The 19,459-nt window shown below is 41.0% G+C and overlaps 1 protein-coding gene across 1 annotated transcript in view; it reads left to right on the top strand.

The window, feature by feature from the left end:
* LOC104273176 (Wilms tumor protein 1-interacting protein homolog) overlaps positions 1 to 520 on the top strand; it is a gene marked incomplete at its 5' end in the record, with an annotated part of 46,683 nt that extends 46,163 nt beyond the window's left edge. The window contains one exon of the mRNA XM_009868411.1: positions 156 to 520. Within this exon, the coding sequence (XP_009866713.1) occupies positions 156 to 308 (153 nt within the window). The remainder of the gene's footprint in view (positions 1 to 155) is intronic.
* Between the last annotated feature and the right edge of the window lie 18,939 nt (positions 521 to 19,459).

The following is a 19,459-nucleotide window of genomic DNA, read 5'->3' as shown; positions in this document are numbered from 1 at the left end:
GAGATAGTCAAGGACCACCTACCAAAAAATTCTCGAGGTTGCTGGCTTTGGAGGCATGGGAGGGAGCTCTCAGTGTTCCACAGGATAGATCAATGTTGTTGTGAGATGACCTACCCGAATCGCTCACTAATCTGGGATATTTATGTTTCTTCTAGGACTGTGGCTTGCAGCTCAATGATGAGGAAGGCCATCGTTGTTACCCCTTAGAGGGCCACTTGCTCTGCCACGGCTGTCATATCAGGCGCCTTAATATTAAACTGCCATCACATCCACCTCCGAGCTATCCAATGCACGTCACGGAACTCTGAAAGACATTTCATAATTGAAAGAAGCCGTTTGAAAGAGAGACAAAAATCTAAAAATGACTTCGTGTTCCTTTAAAGATGAGATTCCAGTAATAACCATCTAAACCAGCTATTTATTTTTTAAATCAGAGGTGAGGGGTCCTTTTCCAATCTTGTACATATGCATTCTTTTATCTAGACATTTTCACTGAGACACCATCTACTTGAACAAATAAGTCAACGCTAAACTGTAACTCTAAATGGCAGCATTTCTAAAAACAATGGTACAAAGGGCTGTTCTGCACTCCTTACTCCGTTTCCTTCAGTGGAGATTTTGCCCAAGTGAGGAGTGTAGAATTACTTTCCAAAAGTTAGCACCTTATCATATTGCAGCAAGCATGATAAGATAAATGCTAGCATTTTAGCTAGTTTTGTTGAATTCTGGTCTTAGAGAATACAATCTCAATTATTATTTTTTTTAAAAAACTTAGATTCCCAGAAGCAGTGAATAGAAAGCAAACAAGTGGTTTTTAGCAAGGACAGTTTTCAGCATGGGTGAAATAATGGCATTCTGTGAAGAAGTGTAAGGCCAGCGTTCCATCCTACATGGTTCCAAAGACTATTTAGCTTGTTAAAGAAATATGGCAAGCATCTCACATAAAAAACACATTACAGAGGAATATATCCAAAAGATTGGCACATGCAGGGTCATAACAATTGAAGAAAGTTGCAGACCTCTGTAAGTAATGGCTGTGTACAAATGTAGCCATGGTTTCAAAATGCATTCATACCTACTTGATGATTTGGCACTTACTAAAGAATTCATCCTTTAAACCTGTTGTTTGTTTAACAGGGTTAGCAGCCCCTTTCTATGCAAAGCTACACTTATCTTTATACTACTTGTTTTATACAAGACTTATTTGTTACCAACTGCTTTATGATTGTATGTTGATACGTTATTAAAAAAAAAGAGGGGGACAGTGGTTTTTGTATTATCCTTTTCAGCTTTGTGTTCTTTTCTAGATATACTTTTGAACTGATTACAGTGATTGTCTTCATTGAAAAACAAAGTATGGTTTAGCAGAAGTAATAGAGAGTCAGACCATCGAAACATTGGTATTTTATAACAAGTATTAGATGTACATAGAATGTACACACTTTCATATTTGCATAAGCTTTTACAGTAACCTCAGAGCTCTGGGGAAATATGTGTCTTCCATATAGGAAGTTAGATGAATCTTTTTTATGGTTTGTTTTCTACCATGTGTTGATGATTTACATGCAAATCACACATCTGTATGTTTAAAAAATTCCTTGCATTCTCATGAGAATTGATCCAGCCTTCCTGAATTTATATTTTAAATAAATCCATCATTGCTGTCTTTAACTGTATCCAAAATTACAATACTATAAAACTCCTCTGCTCTAGAGGAAGTAAAAATACCAGACCAGATTTTCTGCATGTGTAAATTGGGACATTTCCATGCCAGTACTCAACACATCAAAGATCTGAGAGATCCATTCGGAAACGATCCCATGTTAAATTCAGCATGCAGGCTGATGAAATTACTTATTTGGCAACACCATTACAGTTTAGTTTCTTATGCTCCATTGACTTTTTGAAAGCCATTTGTAGTGCTCTTCCAAAGTACAAAGAGCAGCCAATGGACACTAATTCCTAAGTGGAATAATTAACTCCCTTAACAGAACTTTTTGATAGTCTGGAATTTCCTTATGGGGGAAAGAAGGGGGAGCAGGAAAAATTCCTGTGAACCATTTTTTTTTTCTTTTAGTAAAGGAACAAAAGGTATGTTTCTGAACTTCTGCCAAACTTCCGTGGGCCTAGATTAACCTGTCCTACTGAATGCTTCTTGGCAAGTCTGATGCTTCTTTAAAAAGTCATTTTATAATTAATACATATCAGTTTGTAATTAACACATTTAATGTGATAGCCATGGTTTGAAGGAATTACAGTGCAACTAGTGCCCCATTTCTACAGCGTGACCTAAGAGGTCTGACCTGCAAAAAGAAAGGACGCTGGGTTCATGTAGACTTTTTCTGCATTTGCAAACATTACCTCTGTGTCCAGAGTCACCAACCCAGCCTCAGAAGACAGTGGAAGTACACATGCTTCTCATCCAAACAGCAAATACTAGAAAAGAGAGGGAAAAAAAAATTGTCTTAAATTGGATTGTATGACTAGGTCATTTTGCTAGAACCATAGAAGATACCAGAGCTTCAGGATAAACTTTTCACATCAGCTGCAGCATATTAATTTTTTCATTTAAGGAAGCTGCTTTGGACTACATTTAGCTTTAAGACATTTTTACTTGCTTTTCTTTACAATATGTATTAAGGAACCCGAATTAAGAAAATGATCCTTAAAATACACAGAGAAGGTTTGAGTCTATCCCTGGGAGCATGTCATCCCCTAACAGTACTCACTGTACTGGGGGCAAAAAAAAAAAAAAAAAAACCAAAAAAAAAAAAAACAAAGAAAAACCCAACCCACAAACTTTGCTCTATCAATACAGAAGCAAAAAATCCTTCAAAAATCCCAGTGGCCAGAGATGGAGGTGACTTACTCTGGCATTCAGCCCAGTCTTCTGCCAGTACCTCCCTTAGCACTTTGCCACCTTCTCTGCCAACTTTAAGTTTCAGCTCCTACATGCTTTTCAAGGGACAGCACACTAACATGTACATACCATACCTTTTCCTCTCTCTCTTTTGAAAGCAATCGTACTGTACAACAGAATAATATTTAATTTCATTTCACATGTTAATTTGTCAGTCTCTTGTAGTTCTACTCAGTTCCAATGTGTTAAGTATCAGCCTGGTAAAAAGTATCAAAAGGTAATATTTCAATGATGACTAAACAGTGTTTAAAACCAGAAAGCAGCAGTTGTTGTTCCAGTATTTTCTATAGACAGGTGCATTCCATAGCTGTATAATGAAGTACAGCCTTGCTTTTCCATCATGTAGGATCAAAACTGGAGCTTGAGTGAAATTTGCCAGTTTTGTTGGTTTGGGGTTTTTTTTTCAATCAAAGAGAAAAATAAAAGTGAATCTAAAATAATGATGTGCTGTACTCTTTAGTGCTAGTGACAGTTTCTGCACATTTTACCCTCTGTCTGGGAGAATTACATAAATGAGAAAGCTTCTTTTAATGATTTTCTTAAGGTATATTCTTCTGTTAAATCAGTTCAACACAGACATATTCTAGAGTTCATTTTATGATGTGATTGTTCTTCAGAAGCCTTTGCTGTACTTTCAGATTATTTCCATAAAGTTAAAACAGTAACAACTTGTTCTCATTTGCATCAGGACCTACACCTTTCCATTTTTGTAAGGAATCTTCCAAAGTCCCTACAGCACAAAGCTATCGTAGGCAATTTGGAGTCCCTCGTGCACTGGAGGACATGTTCCAAAGAAAGGACCAAAATAATAATTTGAAAACAAAACAAAAGAACACACTCGGATAACTGAGCTTTCAAAGAGGGTTTGTTTGGGTTTCTTTCCTTTCCCTTTCACTTGTGTGCACGTGTGTGTGTGTGTATATATTTTGTAAGGTGGAGCTTCAAAAGGAAAACATGGTTAGAGGAGCTCTTTAAGACCAGAAATTCCAGAGTAGTTAAGTAAACCAAAGCTCTAAAGGAGACAAAAGCTGCTTTCTTGTGTTTCAAGAGAAGTTTAAAAGTTTGTGATTCATCCTGTAACTAATGCCGTTAACTAGAGTATATAATTTGACTTAAATTAAGTTTTCATTTGAGAAATATTTTCATTTTCTTTAAAAGAATATAGTTTTCTTCCAAGAACTTGGACCAACATTGATTTTTATTTTGTAGGAAATATATAAATTCCCAGTTTGTATATCATGTAACTAGTTTACATGCATAAAATATACATTAGTTTAACTATTTTTGTATATATATCCTTGTAAAACCTTTCAATGTGCTTCTGTCTTTTAGTCTTTAGAATTACTTGTGGTTTTGTGTTTCAGTGTTTGATTCCCTTGATTGTTGAAGAAAAGAATTGGGAAATGTAGATTTATTTATCTAAAGAAGAAGCTACTTGCTATCATCCTAAGTTATTTAATATTAAATAAGTCGGAAGTTTCATTTAACCTTAGATGCTATAATCTGCTTTTTTCAATAAAGACATTTTGTAGTTATGTTTGATTTTGTAGTTTGTTGTATATACTTATTTTTTTTAATCTAGGTGGGCACTAAAACAATTTTCAGCAGACCCTTGTATTGCCTACAGAAATGCCTAACTGATATTAATTGATTGCAGCTGCATTCATGAAAGATTTTGGTCATCCAGTGCAAGTGTTACTAATTAAGGTCTAAAATATGCCTACAGCTAATGTTTTACAGCTGCACTTAGAAAAGAATTTAGCCACTCTGGCGATTTTTAATTAAGCTGTAACCAGTCTGGCTAGTTCACGTGTAGGACAGTCAGTATTGAGGAACATTCAGACTCCCAGTATTGTTTGGAGTGTTCCAGAAGAGAAGTACTTGCCTGGGCTATAACTTGCACAGCTTTAAGCACTCGGACCTTGGTCTGGGGAATTGTCTCAATTTTCTTGCTGTGTCACAGTAATTTAGAAACCACGGCCAGAGCTCTGATAGGATTGAGAAGATGCTTTTTTTAATATATTTTTTACCTTTCTGAAGCTCTTTGCCACTCCTTCGTCTCCAGCTTCATGGCACGGGTGGGAGCTTGGTCACGTTTACCTTCAGCTCACAGTGGTCAGCACTGGTATCTCATCTCCAGCTGTGGCCTAAAGTGAAAGTGGATGCCTAGGGAAAGCATACAAGAACCAGTTTCTTCCTGGTTTCCTCATATTCAGTGGGTTTCCTTCCCATTAAGCTGGTCAGTCTGCCAGCCTTGTGGCTGCTCTTTCCTCCCGTGACTCACAGAAGCCAAATATCCAGGAGCTGCTACTGCAAGTGTGATGCCACCCTCTCCTCAAAGAGGCTGCTCTGCAGCTTTGCCACCCTGACTTTGCAAAGTACAAACGTCTTCACATTTGGAAATTAAACTTACTGGTGGTTTTCACACAATGGCTATATTTTGGCTAATTTTTCTTTTGCACAGTCTGAATGGAAAGAGTTACAAATGCCACAATCGTTTTAGGGACACAGTCTGCACTTCTGTGCTTTGAAACAGATGTACCATGCTTCTATAGGGCCTTCACATACATGCTATTTTCTCATGTACGTAATATTTTTAAATTCATTCATTCAAAAAAGAAATCGTTCAAACTCATGCCCTCCTGGAAGAAATAGAGGAGGGGAAGCACAAAGACTGACCAACTCAAAGCCTTTTAACAGTGCCTCACCATGTGGGTGACACAAATGTAGTCAGTAAAGTCCAGGACACATTCTTAATGCAGCAAGAATTTATACCAACCCATAAGTGGCCTGGCTGAAAAGAACAGAGTACTTACTTAATATTAACTCTCCTTGCAGGAAACACATACTGCAAACTGAACACACATCCACTGCAGGAAGGTTGTGAGTCAGGACCCAGCTCCCACAGGGGAGCACCACAGTAGTCCAGAGTGTCGTAGGCCTCCCTGGCACGGCATCATGAGCCATGGAACAGTGTGTAGCTGGAAGCCGCTGCATGATGCACGGTTGCTAAATCTGGCATGCAGAGTATTTGGGAGGTCTTTGCTAGCCCGGCTCTTCACCTTACCAGCCATCCCTAGGTCTGTGCCCTTCACCTTGCAGCTACTGAGTAGAACAAGGAATTTTCCAAGTCATCATCCAGCTGAACGAGGGCCACTTAGCCAGTGCTGGGACCCGTGACCAATACAAGGACTAGGCTGATGAATAACATTCCTGTTACTCAGTTTTTAGTCCCTCTAGTTCATGGACTCACAGAGTAAGTGAACTTGGACAAGGCTTCAGGAGGGCATCTGGTGCAACATCCCACCACCAAGACACACGCTCAAAGCAAAACATCCATGTATATATAGTGTCATATATATGTAATACCTTAAATATTCCCTTAGGTGTGTCATTTGGGAAGTTGGAATTGCAGTCTCATTCCTACTGTGCTACTACAGCATTTCTTATCGACCCATTCCGACAGGTAGTAAAAAAGCTGCTCAGTAATCACATTTGGCCTTGCAGCTTTCTTTGCAAGCCACCAGCTAGCCAGATCACTGATGTCCATGCCTTTAACTTCACACCAGCTAAGAGAGAAGAACGTGGCAGAGGTAAAAAATGTAGAAAGGCAAAAATCAAGGCCCTGCTGAAAACAAGCAAACAACTTTGGATCAAGTATGAGCACTGCAATTCACTGCAGTTTGCAAACGTTTTGGGTTGACATGGCTTTTTGCAAAGGCAATACCTGTGTTAAGGTTTATTTGTTTGTTGGTTTGTTTTTCTAAAACATCCTCATTTCAATCACTGATTTATTTACATTAAACATTGGAATGTGGCAGAGGCACCTTTAATTGTGAAATCCATTTAAAAGCAAAGGACAGTAGCCTGCAATCACAGCCACTCTCCCATCCATGAACTCAGCCCTCATTACTCTGAACATGGTTTAGGGCAGCAGCAACCTGCAGGTTTCTTCCTGCTTGCTGCCCCACTTGCATGTCTATGATTTCATGCAGCCTTAAGAAACACAGAACTTAGCTGACTTTGCCAAGACTATGATCCCACTTGGTGCTGCAACCTCATGCTTGGGGTTAACTTATAGAGAAGAAACTTTGAATGAGAAACTACCAAGCAACGTCTGGAAATAGTGAGAGATATAATAATAATAATAGAGAGCTGCTGGATGTTGAGCAGGACACATCAGTTTTCTCTGCATGCCTAAGCTGGACATGAAAGTATCACCCATTAAGCAGAGCGCATTGATTTCTGGAATACATTGCAGGTCATCCTCCAGTCGCCACTGTTGGGCCCATCACTAGCTGAATTAACATATTTTAGAAGCTATGGAGATAACCACATTTTTTATATATATATAATGCTAGAAAACCAAAAATACTTTCTTCCTGTTGAAAATTCACTTAAGACCCTATCCTAATGCTCGAGGCAGTTCTCACCATCTCTTCACTTAACACTCAGACAGCAAAAATAACTTGCCATGTTGTATAAGAGCACATAATAAGAACTGCATTTCTGCTGTACCTGCATTTTCCCTGTGCTGTCAGCTTCTGTCCCATCAGAAGAAAATACACTGCATTACACAGCACAAGTCACTGTGCTCACACAGAGTACACAAGTATAAACTGCAAAAAGTAAAAACATGCAGAGAACTGGTTTGCCAGAAATATCCAGCAACACATTTAAGAGCAAATTCTTGAAAGTTTGTGACACAGCTGAAAAAAAAATGCACAACCCCCCACATTTGTATGTATATGTCTGGGAAGTCTGACGTCACCTCAAGGAACAAGTAATGCACTGGTTAGTTACAGTAATTCAAGTGGTTAAACGGACTATCCAAAGAAACCCTGTTCATTAAAAATTTGGCACATTTAAACTATGGCAAGAATGTCAAAGCCAACTGATCAGTTAATTACTGGCTGCCCTGGTGAGGCAAAGTAAAGCCAGAGGCACCTCCGTGCTCCCAGGCACAGTAAGGAAACAGTGACAAGGTAGTTTCCAACTGGTCTAAACGGGTCTTGCACCACAAAAACGAAGGAAGCTGTACTGGTTCATGCCAAGCGAGAGTGTCTCATGCCCTCTGTAAGACAGGGCATTAGGACAGGAAAGAAAATTATTGTATCAAGTTGTGATTTTACCACCTAAATCCTGCAGCTGGAAGCTTCACAAATCAAAAAGGGCAAGCTTACCAGAAGCGAAGTAAAGCAGCAATAAATTCTCTCTGTGAAGGTCAGTTACTGTGTGACCCTAGAGTCATGTAAGTGCCTTTACCTGAAGTTTGTAAAAGTCGCAAGCTTGCTCTTATATACAGCACATTTTCCAAACTCCAGATCAAAACCATATTTTTTTAAAAGCCAGAAAACTGATTTTAAAAATGAATAAATTTACTGCCAGTTAATATGTAATTGGCCAATTATTTTCCAGAAATTGCATCAGAATGGGGAAAAGATAATAAAAAAGTCAATATGGAAGCGTCTATGAATGCCTCTGAAATGGGGCAGAAGTCCTTAGAAGAACCTGCTGTTGCCTCTTGAAAATTGAATCATAAGGAAGGTGGAGCAAAGCGAAGTTTTCTTTAAACATTTTATTTTATTCTGCAACAGACGGCAGAAAATTTGCTAAACCAATGGCTCTGGCAGCTGCCAATGCTTTGATAAAGCATGCTGGATTTCATGATATAATTTAACTTTGATTTGATTTTTTTTTTCATGAATTGTAACATCTTCAAAGTTGAAATCTTTTTCTTTGCTGATGAGCCAAAAGATAATATGAAGCTAGGCACCTACAGCACTGCAGTAAGTAATTTCCATATCACCTCTCCCAAAAAACTTTAGGGCTTTATTTGCAGCCCAGGTCTACGAACTAGGAATTCACTTGCAGGCTTAGCAGACACAGCTCGGGACTGCAAAGCAGGAGGTACCAAAGACTGCTGTTTTCTTTGACCTAGATCTTCAATTCCAGCCTTGTGTTTGAACACACAGCCCAAAAGAAGGCAGCACTTGAGAGAGAACATTGTAGCGACTCAGCAATGCTTCCATATTAAAGAGAAGGGAAGAGGTGAGCAGGACTGTGTAACATGCCAGCTGCCATCCCTGTTTGCAGGGGGAACAGCAAAGCGAGCCAGCTCTTGCTGCTGTGCAAAAGCAATCTCTTGATGCTTCATCCAAAATCTCTTCAGTTCCGCTCTCACTGCACATGGTCCTTTGCATCTGCTCATGGAAATGGAAAAGGTTTTGTTTGTCCTAACAACCTCCCACCTCAAAAAAGCCCCAGATCAACATACATGAACTTACTGTCTTATACTGTACACAATATATAAAGTAATGCATCCACATGTAAAGGCGTAACTGGACTGAAAGGCTGTTTTGTGCACAGATCTCCTTGCAGAGGCAACCTGGCCACGTTAGAGTATTTTAAATGTATGCCAACATTATTCTTTGGGGGGGGGTGATAACAACACTTGCGTGTACATAAGCACTGTCTGGCAGTGTACGTTACTCCTCACTCCTTCTCCAGCTGAACTTTACTAAATATCCTATTTACCCGGGAGGAAACCGTCCCTGAGTTGCAGATATGCACTCAAGGACTGGCAGCGGGGGGAGCAGGAAAGGGACCAGTGAGCTCTGCCCAGTGCAGCTGCCGCAGGGCTCGGGCCGGGGCCAGGCTACAGCAAAAGTCAGGGATTGAACTCCTGTGCTGCTCTGGGTGACCCTTTATAGACAATGTCCTGCAGCCTGCCTTTAGAGCACATGGGAATGTCACCTGAGGACTTTTTCCAGTGGAAATATCAAAGTTATTGCAAAACACACCCCTGAGGAGCGCACTCCATACTCCCCAGCACTTCGAGTTGCCAGCTCAGGCAGGGACACTGGTGTGCACAGGGGAGCCAATTGCCAAGCAAGCATTAGAAAGCCAAGAGCAGCACCCCTGGTCCTTCTCCTCCTATTCCAAAATGACTGCTTAAAGCTGGGGGCCAGCACAAAAACTGCATCACACCCCCCACGCTGTGTTTACACAGGCCTGACAACACCTCTGCCACGTTGCTTGCCTGGAGATCAGTAATTATTGTCTGGGAGGCCATGGAGGAAACCCTCCTCTCACATCTGCTGCTGTGAATTGCAGGGAACTCCACCAAGTTCCCCCACAGTAAGTCCAGGTTTAGATGTGCAACTACCTCACGTTTTGGTTCGGGTTTTTTCGAGGTGTTTTTTAGTAGTAGAAGCTTCTGGAAGTCAGTAAAAATAAGTTTGTTTGGGTTTTTAAGCTTAATCCAAATACATTTGTGTTGTCTTTCAAGATGGCACTTCCCCCTTGTCACGTCAACAGATTTTTCAGTCATTAAGAATGCTCTGCGTGCACAGAAATATCTTGGGTTATTTTTCCCATAATCAAAAGAAAACAAATCCCAGAGCAGCCCTGGCAGGCCACTTCCGGCCAGCACTGCTGCCCCCCCAGAGACCCATCATGCTCGGCTGCTGACTTCAGAGGGCAAACAAGAAAGTTTGCTTTCAATATAAAATTAGACACTGAAACAAACGAAATTCTTTTTTCTCCTCACCCCACAAAAAAAATCTCTATACTCTTGCCCAACTACTTTAAACCTCTATATTCTTGCCCGACTACTTTTGCATTAAACATATTCCAAGACAGGAACTTAGATGGATATGAGTGGCTTGGATTGTTTAAGCCAGCATTTATGTTCCCTCCCCATTCCCCTCCTGCTGTCAGTACCATCCGATATATTCCTGGCCGGTGCTGGAAGCTCGCATCACACCACAGTCACTTGTAAGCATCTGTGATACAGCTAAAACCACGTTACCAGAAAGCCCGCTGCTATTGCTTGCTTGTCCTCACGTGCTTTCTCCTGCAAGACCCTTCCTGATTGTAGAGGATTGGTATTTAGAAGGAACTACAAAGTTATTTACCTCATTATCCTCCTTTAAATCCCTCCCTAATACCCTCATCTGCTGTGAGATCTAAATGAATTTTGCAAATTAGAGCTGGTAACACGCTATGGTTACCACCTGCACCCATCTATCTCATCTTAAATCTGGACAGTAAGTTTCCGAGTGCAAAAAGTTATTTCTTAATTACAACAAAGATATTCTTGCAACTATAGAACTACAGGTTTATGAGTAAACACCAACAAATCTTTCAGTATTGCCAAAATCTTCTTGTCCTAAGGTAATGGAAGTTCTGCTATACAATGTATTTCTACGTCTAGCACTGAAAGCTGTTCTTATTTAAAAAAATAAGATCACAGCCAACCTGAGCAGTACCATTCATGCAGGGGGTTTATATTGCTAAGTATAAATTAAAGAGACTTCCTAAGCAGTTCACAGCAATTTACCCAATTAGTCTTTTGCTTTCCCCATCCATTATAGATAACATTAGCAAGAAAATTGCTGGCCACTATCTAGAATTGTTGACAAAAGCTTCTGGAATGCTTTGCATTCTTGTGATGAGGACTTTAGCAGCAGACCACTGTTGGCACTTTTAGCCTTGGGTCTACAATGTCAGATGGGTCACCGCAGCATCTCCTTTTCCCATCTGATAAACTGTGCAAAAACCTGGGCACAAACACTTCTGCGTGTTACTCTCACATCCCGGGGATCTTCATTCAAGATCATTCAGAGAAAGCAAGCATGAAACAAGGCTACAAAGTGACCTCATTAAAATATTTAAGCAGCGTTACAAAAAACATCTGGGGGCCTAAAAAAGCCCTTTTGCTATCCACATAGAGTACCCAGCACAATGGAGACCTAATGTGCCCCTAGACTTTATGGTTTAATAAACATTTTCATTCTAGTAGATCTGCTAATTCATTAGATGTCCCAGTACTTGCATTTATAGCAGCTTTGAGCACCCCAAGATCTTTAATCCTCAGCCAAGCCTCTTCCCTTAAAATACACATCATCACACTGGATGTGCCACCACAAGAATGCAAAATGTTCTGTGCCATTGTGTTTTTCAGTGCAGAGCTCCACGAACTACACTCCAGAGAGCTCTGGAAAAGGGAATTGCAGTAGCTCTAAACACTATGAAATATTCAGCAGGTGAAGCTCGAGCACATAAAGGATCCTAATTGTGAAAGGTGCTTTCACTGCAAAGAAACAATCAGAGGCATCACTGAGTATCACCAAACCCTCACTGCATCAGGATTTATGCTTGTAGAACTGCACAAGCTGCTACCCTAGGATTTTATATTCCCTTTTAAGCCGAGACCCAGTTCTTGGTTTTGTTCTTTGCTAATGAGAGGGGTGTCCAGGACAGGGAAATGCAGAGACTAGATCACGACTGAGAACAAAGCAAGGAAAGCAGATAGTACTGCGTGGGGAAGGAAACCAGCTGCCTTCTTTTCATTTAGAGGCATTTTGCTTCTAAGGGCTGGGCATCATGAAAAAAACACAAATCAAGAATGTCTCCTGAGGTGGTTCTTTGGCCTTGGCAAAGCCATTTGGCCTGCAGGGAGGCACAGTCAGGTCTTGAGGCAACTTAATTCTTTCCAAGCTTGGTCCATCAGCAAGTCCTTCAGCAAAGCCTAGCACAGCTAGGGCAGCTGAGGATCACCAGAAGTCAGGAACTTACCAATCACCCTGTGTCACCTCATGATGTGGACACCTTCCACCTAACCATCCTCGTGTCCCATGTGGAGCACCAAATGGCCTCCAAGCAGCATGAGCATTTGGAAAGATCAGGACCACATATCACAAACATTGACTTGCCCTTTAACACTCAAATTCAAGCTTCTAAACAAAGAGCAGCAGCAGCACCACCAGCTAACTGGAGCAATCGCAGTCCAGTCACCAGAGTCACTTCTGAGGTGAGCTCCACATCTACCTGGGCTCCACAGAGCTGAAGATGTCTGCAGCCAGTGACAAGCTAATAAAAATAAAATGCCTTTAATCTTGGATTTTCTAACTTTAAAAAAATCATACTGAAGAGGAGGTCTGAAAAAGCAGAATCTTTTCCATTTGAAAGCGGCCCATTCCCCAACTTTTTAAAACATTTGTGTACAGGATGCTGCAGAACTCCGTACAGCCACCTAGCGTCGGAAAAAAAATCACTTCCCCACTTCTGTGACTCCTCTGCAGTCCCATAAGTGTATCTGAGCCTGTGTCCAGCAAGGAGGAACAAAAGCCAAGTCTCTGCAAAAGTCAAGACTGTGCACTTTCAGTCATGGGCAGCAGTAAGTCTGAGAACAAAACAGCCGATGAACTGTGCACACAGGAAACATGCTTTTACCCTGATAAAGACAACAGACATCCCACAAAAGACATGGCTACTGACTGTGGATTCTCCACTGGTTGCCATCTGTGGCATCTCTCCTCTGTGCTGCTGGGCTAAACTGAGCAGCAAGTAGATCTGCTTCTTTTTAAGGGTACTGGAGCTGCCGACCCCACTGCCCGTCCTCCCAGCTCTGGCTCTGCAAACATGTTGCTCTCTCCTTTCCCTATCAGGGAGCTGCCAAGATTTGCTTCAGTCAAACCCTTCTCATTTCTCAGCAAGTCCTGGCCATCACAGGACCGAGACTGCCTTTCGTCGTACCTAAGTGTAGCTATAAAAGCGTGGCATGCTCCTTCCGGGACACTCGCTCCCCTGTTCACACCTCTCCTCCCATGTGGTGGCACAGTCAGCCATGCAGCTGTGCAGTGGAGATCAGGGAACCAAACTGGTTTAAAACTAGTCCAGCAAAGAAAGAAAGAAAAGAAAGGTCTGCATTCAGCCAGATCAATTACCTGGTTCCTGTTCATCACAGAAGTGAACAGATGCTTGTGCCAGCAGGAGAACAGGGCAGCACCAGTGCAAGGTGCTGGCCTGATGTATTCAGCAAACTACAGCCCAAATCATCATCTCTGCCCCCACCACAGCCAGAAGCAGCCAACAAGAGTCTGGAATATGCCTGCGATGCCTCCATTAGGGCATAAACCTGGTTAAAAGCACATAAGCTACTTAATACCTTTCTTTAAAGGCATTATTTTTCTGTAGCTTGTAGACTCATTGCCTGGAGGACAGCAGAGCTAACCTCGCTCAGGAAGCATACTGTTTGGATGTCATTTTGGAATATCCAACTTTATCAGGGTTTTTCCCTTAGAATTCAGAAATATTTTGCATGCAGCTAACTAACCAGGTTTTAGAGGGATACAGTTCCTTGTTCTCTTGCTTATAAGGGAAACTTGAAACAAATTAAAATTATTCTGGCCTCGTACTAAAGGTCAGCGTTGTGGGGAAAGATGACTTGTTTGGAATTCAGTCAGGAAGTTTAACACAAATAATCCAGCTGAAGTTCTGTGAGAACAAGTTCCAGCCAAAAAAAAAAAATAAATAAATGTGCTGATAGAACTAATTTCAGTACTAAATCTCTCCTTTCCAAGCATTTTTTCCACTGATAAACTCATAGGCTTTTAAAGCTGCCATATGAACAACTATTTAGCTGAGTACCTTCCCGCATAAAATCAGGCTATTTATTATCAAGAGACTTTAGCAGAAAAGAGCAGGGGAAGGAACAAAAGGTATTGTTGTAAACTGCTGTCAGGATGGACTGCACCATACGGAGTGTCACCATTACTTGTTGTGAAGCATCGAGGTGCCTCAAAACTATTTTGGCAAAATGCTCATGCTGTAAAAAGGGAGAGCAGCTGATAAAACCTAACAGTTCATTTGCAAATAACTAATTCTTTGTTAGTAAAGAAATGCCTTGCAGTTGTACAGATGCCGTCTCTATCTGTAAAGCAACATTTGCCTCTCAGGCTACACCGTGAATTACATTTGGAAGTGCTCACGACACAGAAAGCCGGGAAAGACTTTAAGATATTACATTCCCAGTAGAAACAGCTACTAAAAAATAAAATACTAGAATTAGTAGTAACTAAGAAGTAGATGCTCTGCCTTCATTTCACTGCCAGCCTTGAAAGGATGGCTTTAAAAACAATTAGAGAGAAAACATTTATGTTTTACAGAACATGTATGTGTTTGTGTGTATGTAAACACCTATTGTGCTGGGTTTGGCTGGGATAGAATTAATTTTCTTTGTATACATGTGTTTTTTAATAGAGTCCATAGGGAGACAATAGGTCAGGAGATGCCTCCCAAAATTCTGAATATGAGAAGAATGTGAGTTGTTGATTCCTCACAGGTTTATACCTCTGTGGTTAATCTGACTGAGGCCAGTAGAGTTATAAAAGCATCTGTACCCACAGATTTAAATCCAGACTCAGCCAGTCTGGTCTTGTTTTCCCATCTGACCAAAAGCTGTTACAAGAAATAAGCCATTCAATCTCCTCTCATCATTACAGAGCATTCAGTTCCATCTGTAAGTGGCTGCTCACATCAACCAAGTTGTACTTGGGACTAGAGAAACAACCTGCACTCTTCCTGTAACAGTCAAATAATACAGCAAGTAGGGAGTGCCGTTAATCGATTAAGAAGCCTGTGTAGTTCTTAAAAGAATTTCAGTGCATTTCCAGAGCTGCTGAGCTAGAATAATAATCAATTAACTTTGAAAATTCACTACAAAGTTTTAAATTCGGTTTCTATACCTGAATCTAACAGGACAACCTGTAAAATACAAGCAATAAAAAACCTTTATGGACAAACCTTTTGACAATTTTACAGAAAGAGTTGCTGTGGCCTACATTTCATCTGCAAACATTCACTTTATGAACACTGATGCAGTGGTTTTTGCACAATTCAACACTCAAGTCTTTCCAAAGATGTTTCTGGTGTGTTTCCTGCATGCCCAGTTTCATCTCGTCTGATCCTGCACGATCGTGACTCGCTGCTGCCCTCTTTATTCCAGCATAGGCTCCAATGCATGATAAATACAGCAGCACCAGGAACCTTTCTCCCACTCAGTGACTCAGTCTCCATTACCTGAGTATTTGTCTTCTCCTCAGCAAAAATGATCTAGAGAAAGTTACACTTAATTCAGAAAAAAAATATAACTGTAGTCCAGGGGGTGGGAAACACAACAAAAGCCACAACCGTCTCAGTGAGTGCTTCCTTCCAACGTGCTGTTTTGCCACCCAAGGCGTTGTAATCGCACCATTAAAATGGGGCTGTTTCTTTTCAGCTCTAAAAAGCAGAAGCAAATGGATAACATATCTGTAGCCTCCTTCTTTCTGTCTGTCTCTGGTAGGCAGGTGCAGACTCAAGCATAGTTCACAAAATGAATTCAGATGTGGCCAATTTGTAAATTCCCAGGCAGCTATCTGGAGAAAGCTTACTGCTGCCAAAAATGTGCACTTTGGAACATCACTGAATGTCTTCCGGGTTTACAGTAATGGTTTCCCTTCATTCAGTTCCTCAAGAGAAAGGATCAGAAAGACATCAGAGAAATACTGAACGTTTCGGTGCTTAAATAAAAGTGCTGGCACCGGTGCTTTCACTCCAGCTGGTTGACGAGGAGAGACACCTATGAGTGCTTGCCTAGGGCAGTTGTAGCATTTTCCTTATGTATTTTGAACAGTTATTTCAGTGAGACCCCCCCAAATCTCAATTTCCTACACAAGGTTACATAATAAAGTATAACCACAAACAATCCAGCTTTCCTTTAAATAGCAGTGACATTTCAAAAATGGCTTTTGGAAGGTTAGTTTTCCTGTATCATGCAAAGCACCAGCTTTTTATTAGTGATACAGAAATATAAATTTAATTACCGGTCAACTTATTTCTTTTGCCAGTTGACTTGCTTTGTGTGCTGTTTTCCATTTCTCTTGTTTCTTAAACGAGCAGAAATGAAAGAATTCACTGAAATATCATTCTTAATGCCAAAAGTGTTCCTTTTGGTCAAATTCAAAACACTTCCTACAACTCTATCCTTCAATTGTAATAAAGAATCAGGCAGTCTATTATTTATTCTGTTTCATGATTTAGTCTCTACAACGTACTGAAAAATAAGAAACAGCAATGCTAACCCAAAGAGTAAAATCCATCCCAAATCTTCATTTATATATGTTACGCCTGCAAAGCAGGCATGACTGTCAAACAGCAGCAATCCCCTTTTTAAGCTCTGAAGGGAGAAAAGTTTTTCCAACAAACCTGTTAAATTTCAGCCAAAATTAATAATATGAATACTTGCATGCTTTCTTGCTCTTTGCTTATGTAAAAGATCCACGAAACAGAGAAATGTGTTATCAGAGGTGCCTTAAATGGTACCTTACTGCTGCAAGACAATGATAGTGAACCAGATGCAGCAGAGTATTTTGGGTTTCCCTTCAAACCTCTTTCTCCAGAAAAGGATATCACATAGAGTCCTAGAGTATCAGCTTAACTTTAAGCCTATGAATCGTCTCGCAACAACCAAAACAACCACCATTTCCAAGCACTACAGCCTGACAGTCATCCTCAGGCAGCAGAGGGGTTGGAAAGGTGATGGCACTCAGAAACTGCAGTCAGCAGGCTTGGGGTTTTCCATTTGTAACTCGTTACACCTAAAAGACAGTCCCACAGAAGAATACAGTAATGTGAAACAAGTGGAGTCCTGAATTAATGCATGAATACTTCTTTCACGATTCCCTCTGTATTTCTCAAACTTTCCTTATTCAGTGAACAAGGGTAAAGCTCGCAGAACAACTGGCAGTGAGCATCCCTGTGCAGCAGCACCAGCACCCTCCCACTACTGCTGCCTCCAGTTAACAACGTGACAGCAGTGACACACAACAGCTGCCCCCCCCCAACTTACTTTCATGGGCCCTCGAGCACGCACCATCCATGGCTCCCTGCACAATGTCACATCTACCCTTCATGCTGCATAGAGCTGTTAAAAGTCTCCAGAGCAGCAGCGGTGGCATGTGAGGGGGAAATAGTAAACCATCATACCTCCATATTACTTTTGCAGCCTTGCGGGTATTTTTTTGCCCTGTTTTCAGATCTTAGAAGGCTTGTTTAGATCAGAAGGTCTGTTTTCCTGTGGCTTTGCTGAATTATTGACAAAGCCGCTCTGTGGTTGTGAATGCTTCATAGGGCTTGTGAGGAGTAGTAGATAAAAAAACAGCAAAGAAAAGCCTAAGAAATACTGCCCTCCCCCATTATTTTTTTTGCTGTAGCCTCAAGCTCCAAAACAATGCAAGGCAGAGAAAAGGAATTCAAATATACACATAGAGGTCCATATAACTACAGCATAAATGCTTGAAAATGTAACCCATGAGAATACTGACTGCAGACTCAAGAAGTCAGTTGCATGTGGAAAGACTTCAGTTGCTAAGTTAGACTCCAGATGAGGTTTTAAGAGCTTCAAGAATTTGTGCTCAGGTGCCTGCCTACTTTAGTTTCTAGATATTTTGGTCATTACCACCCTGAAACACACACTTGAGCCAAATCAGCCAGCACTGTGTTAGCCATAGATACATTTCTGCAAGAGAGATGGACCAAGATAACCTATGACGGATGCATGATGCTAAGAAGGCTTGCTTGCACCTCTCCTAGCACATCTGACTGTCCTTGGGAGGAGCTCAGCCCTCCCCCCATGCCACACCAGTGCTAAATACCGACCGCCAAATGAGCCAGCTGTTGCTTGCATACCTGACTTCTCCTGAAGTTGCCTACTGTGACTTTTTGGAAATGAGACATTTCCAAATTTCTGCTAATCCAGCAGAACACTCTGATTATATCCTGGAGAAGTCTCCCACAGCTTCCACTTGGTTGTCACTAAGAACACAGGTACAGACTGTATGTGCACATCATGGTTTAATGTGCAGCAATCATTGATGTGCCCCTATCACAAGATAACTCAGTCCCAAGATAACTCAAAGATTTCTTGGAACTCAGGCAGAAATAACGCTGTCATGTCTGTAGACTTACCCAGGTAACACTAAACACATACCTCTCACAAACACAGCTAACCACAGGTAATTTAGTGCTATCATCAGGAGAGAATTGACTCTCTCAGATACAGCATCATTTGTTATTACAATAGCATGCATCATAAGAAGCTGAATAGGCAAACAGTCTGCAACCATGATCACGTAGGTACACCAAGGAAGAGAATGTATGAACAATATTTATACACAGAGCCTCAAAAGCACTGCAGCTCCACAAGTAGGTGCAGAAACCCGATATTCTGAAAGAAGCTGAATCAATGAAATAACAGCAATTTTAAGAATGAAGATAAGTATTATATGAAGAGCAATACAGCTCTTTCTCTGAGGGAAAAACCTCACATAAAGTTGCAGGACATTTTGCCAAGGCCTGAACACATACTGAAGAGACTTCTCTGCAATCTTGTTATGACTACATACAAGCCAACACCAAACCTCAGAGCTAAAGAGTCAACAAAATGACAAAAAAAGACAAGAACCGCATTTTGAAACTTGAGCCTCTCTCTAATTCTGTACAGAACAAGTTTCCAAAGTTGAGATTTCCAAAATGAGTAAGGCTCAAAGTGCAAAGAGACATTTGTTTCCAAGTCTTTTTGTAGATACCGTGGATGTCTGGCCTGCTGACATAGTTTATTTTTGAAAGGAGAAAGTGTCATACATGTGAGCTGAACAGACAGCTCACTTGTGCAGCACTGCCTGAAGAGTGGGCACACGGACAATACTTAAC

The sequence above is a fragment of the Apaloderma vittatum genome, unplaced genomic scaffold, assembly GCF_000703405.1.
Source record: "Apaloderma vittatum isolate BGI_N311 unplaced genomic scaffold, ASM70340v1 scaffold19534, whole genome shotgun sequence".
Lineage (NCBI taxonomy): Eukaryota > Metazoa > Chordata > Aves > Trogoniformes > Trogonidae > Apaloderma > Apaloderma vittatum.
The sequence above is the reverse complement of the archived record's forward strand: the minus strand, read 5'-3'. Positions and strand labels throughout refer to the sequence as shown.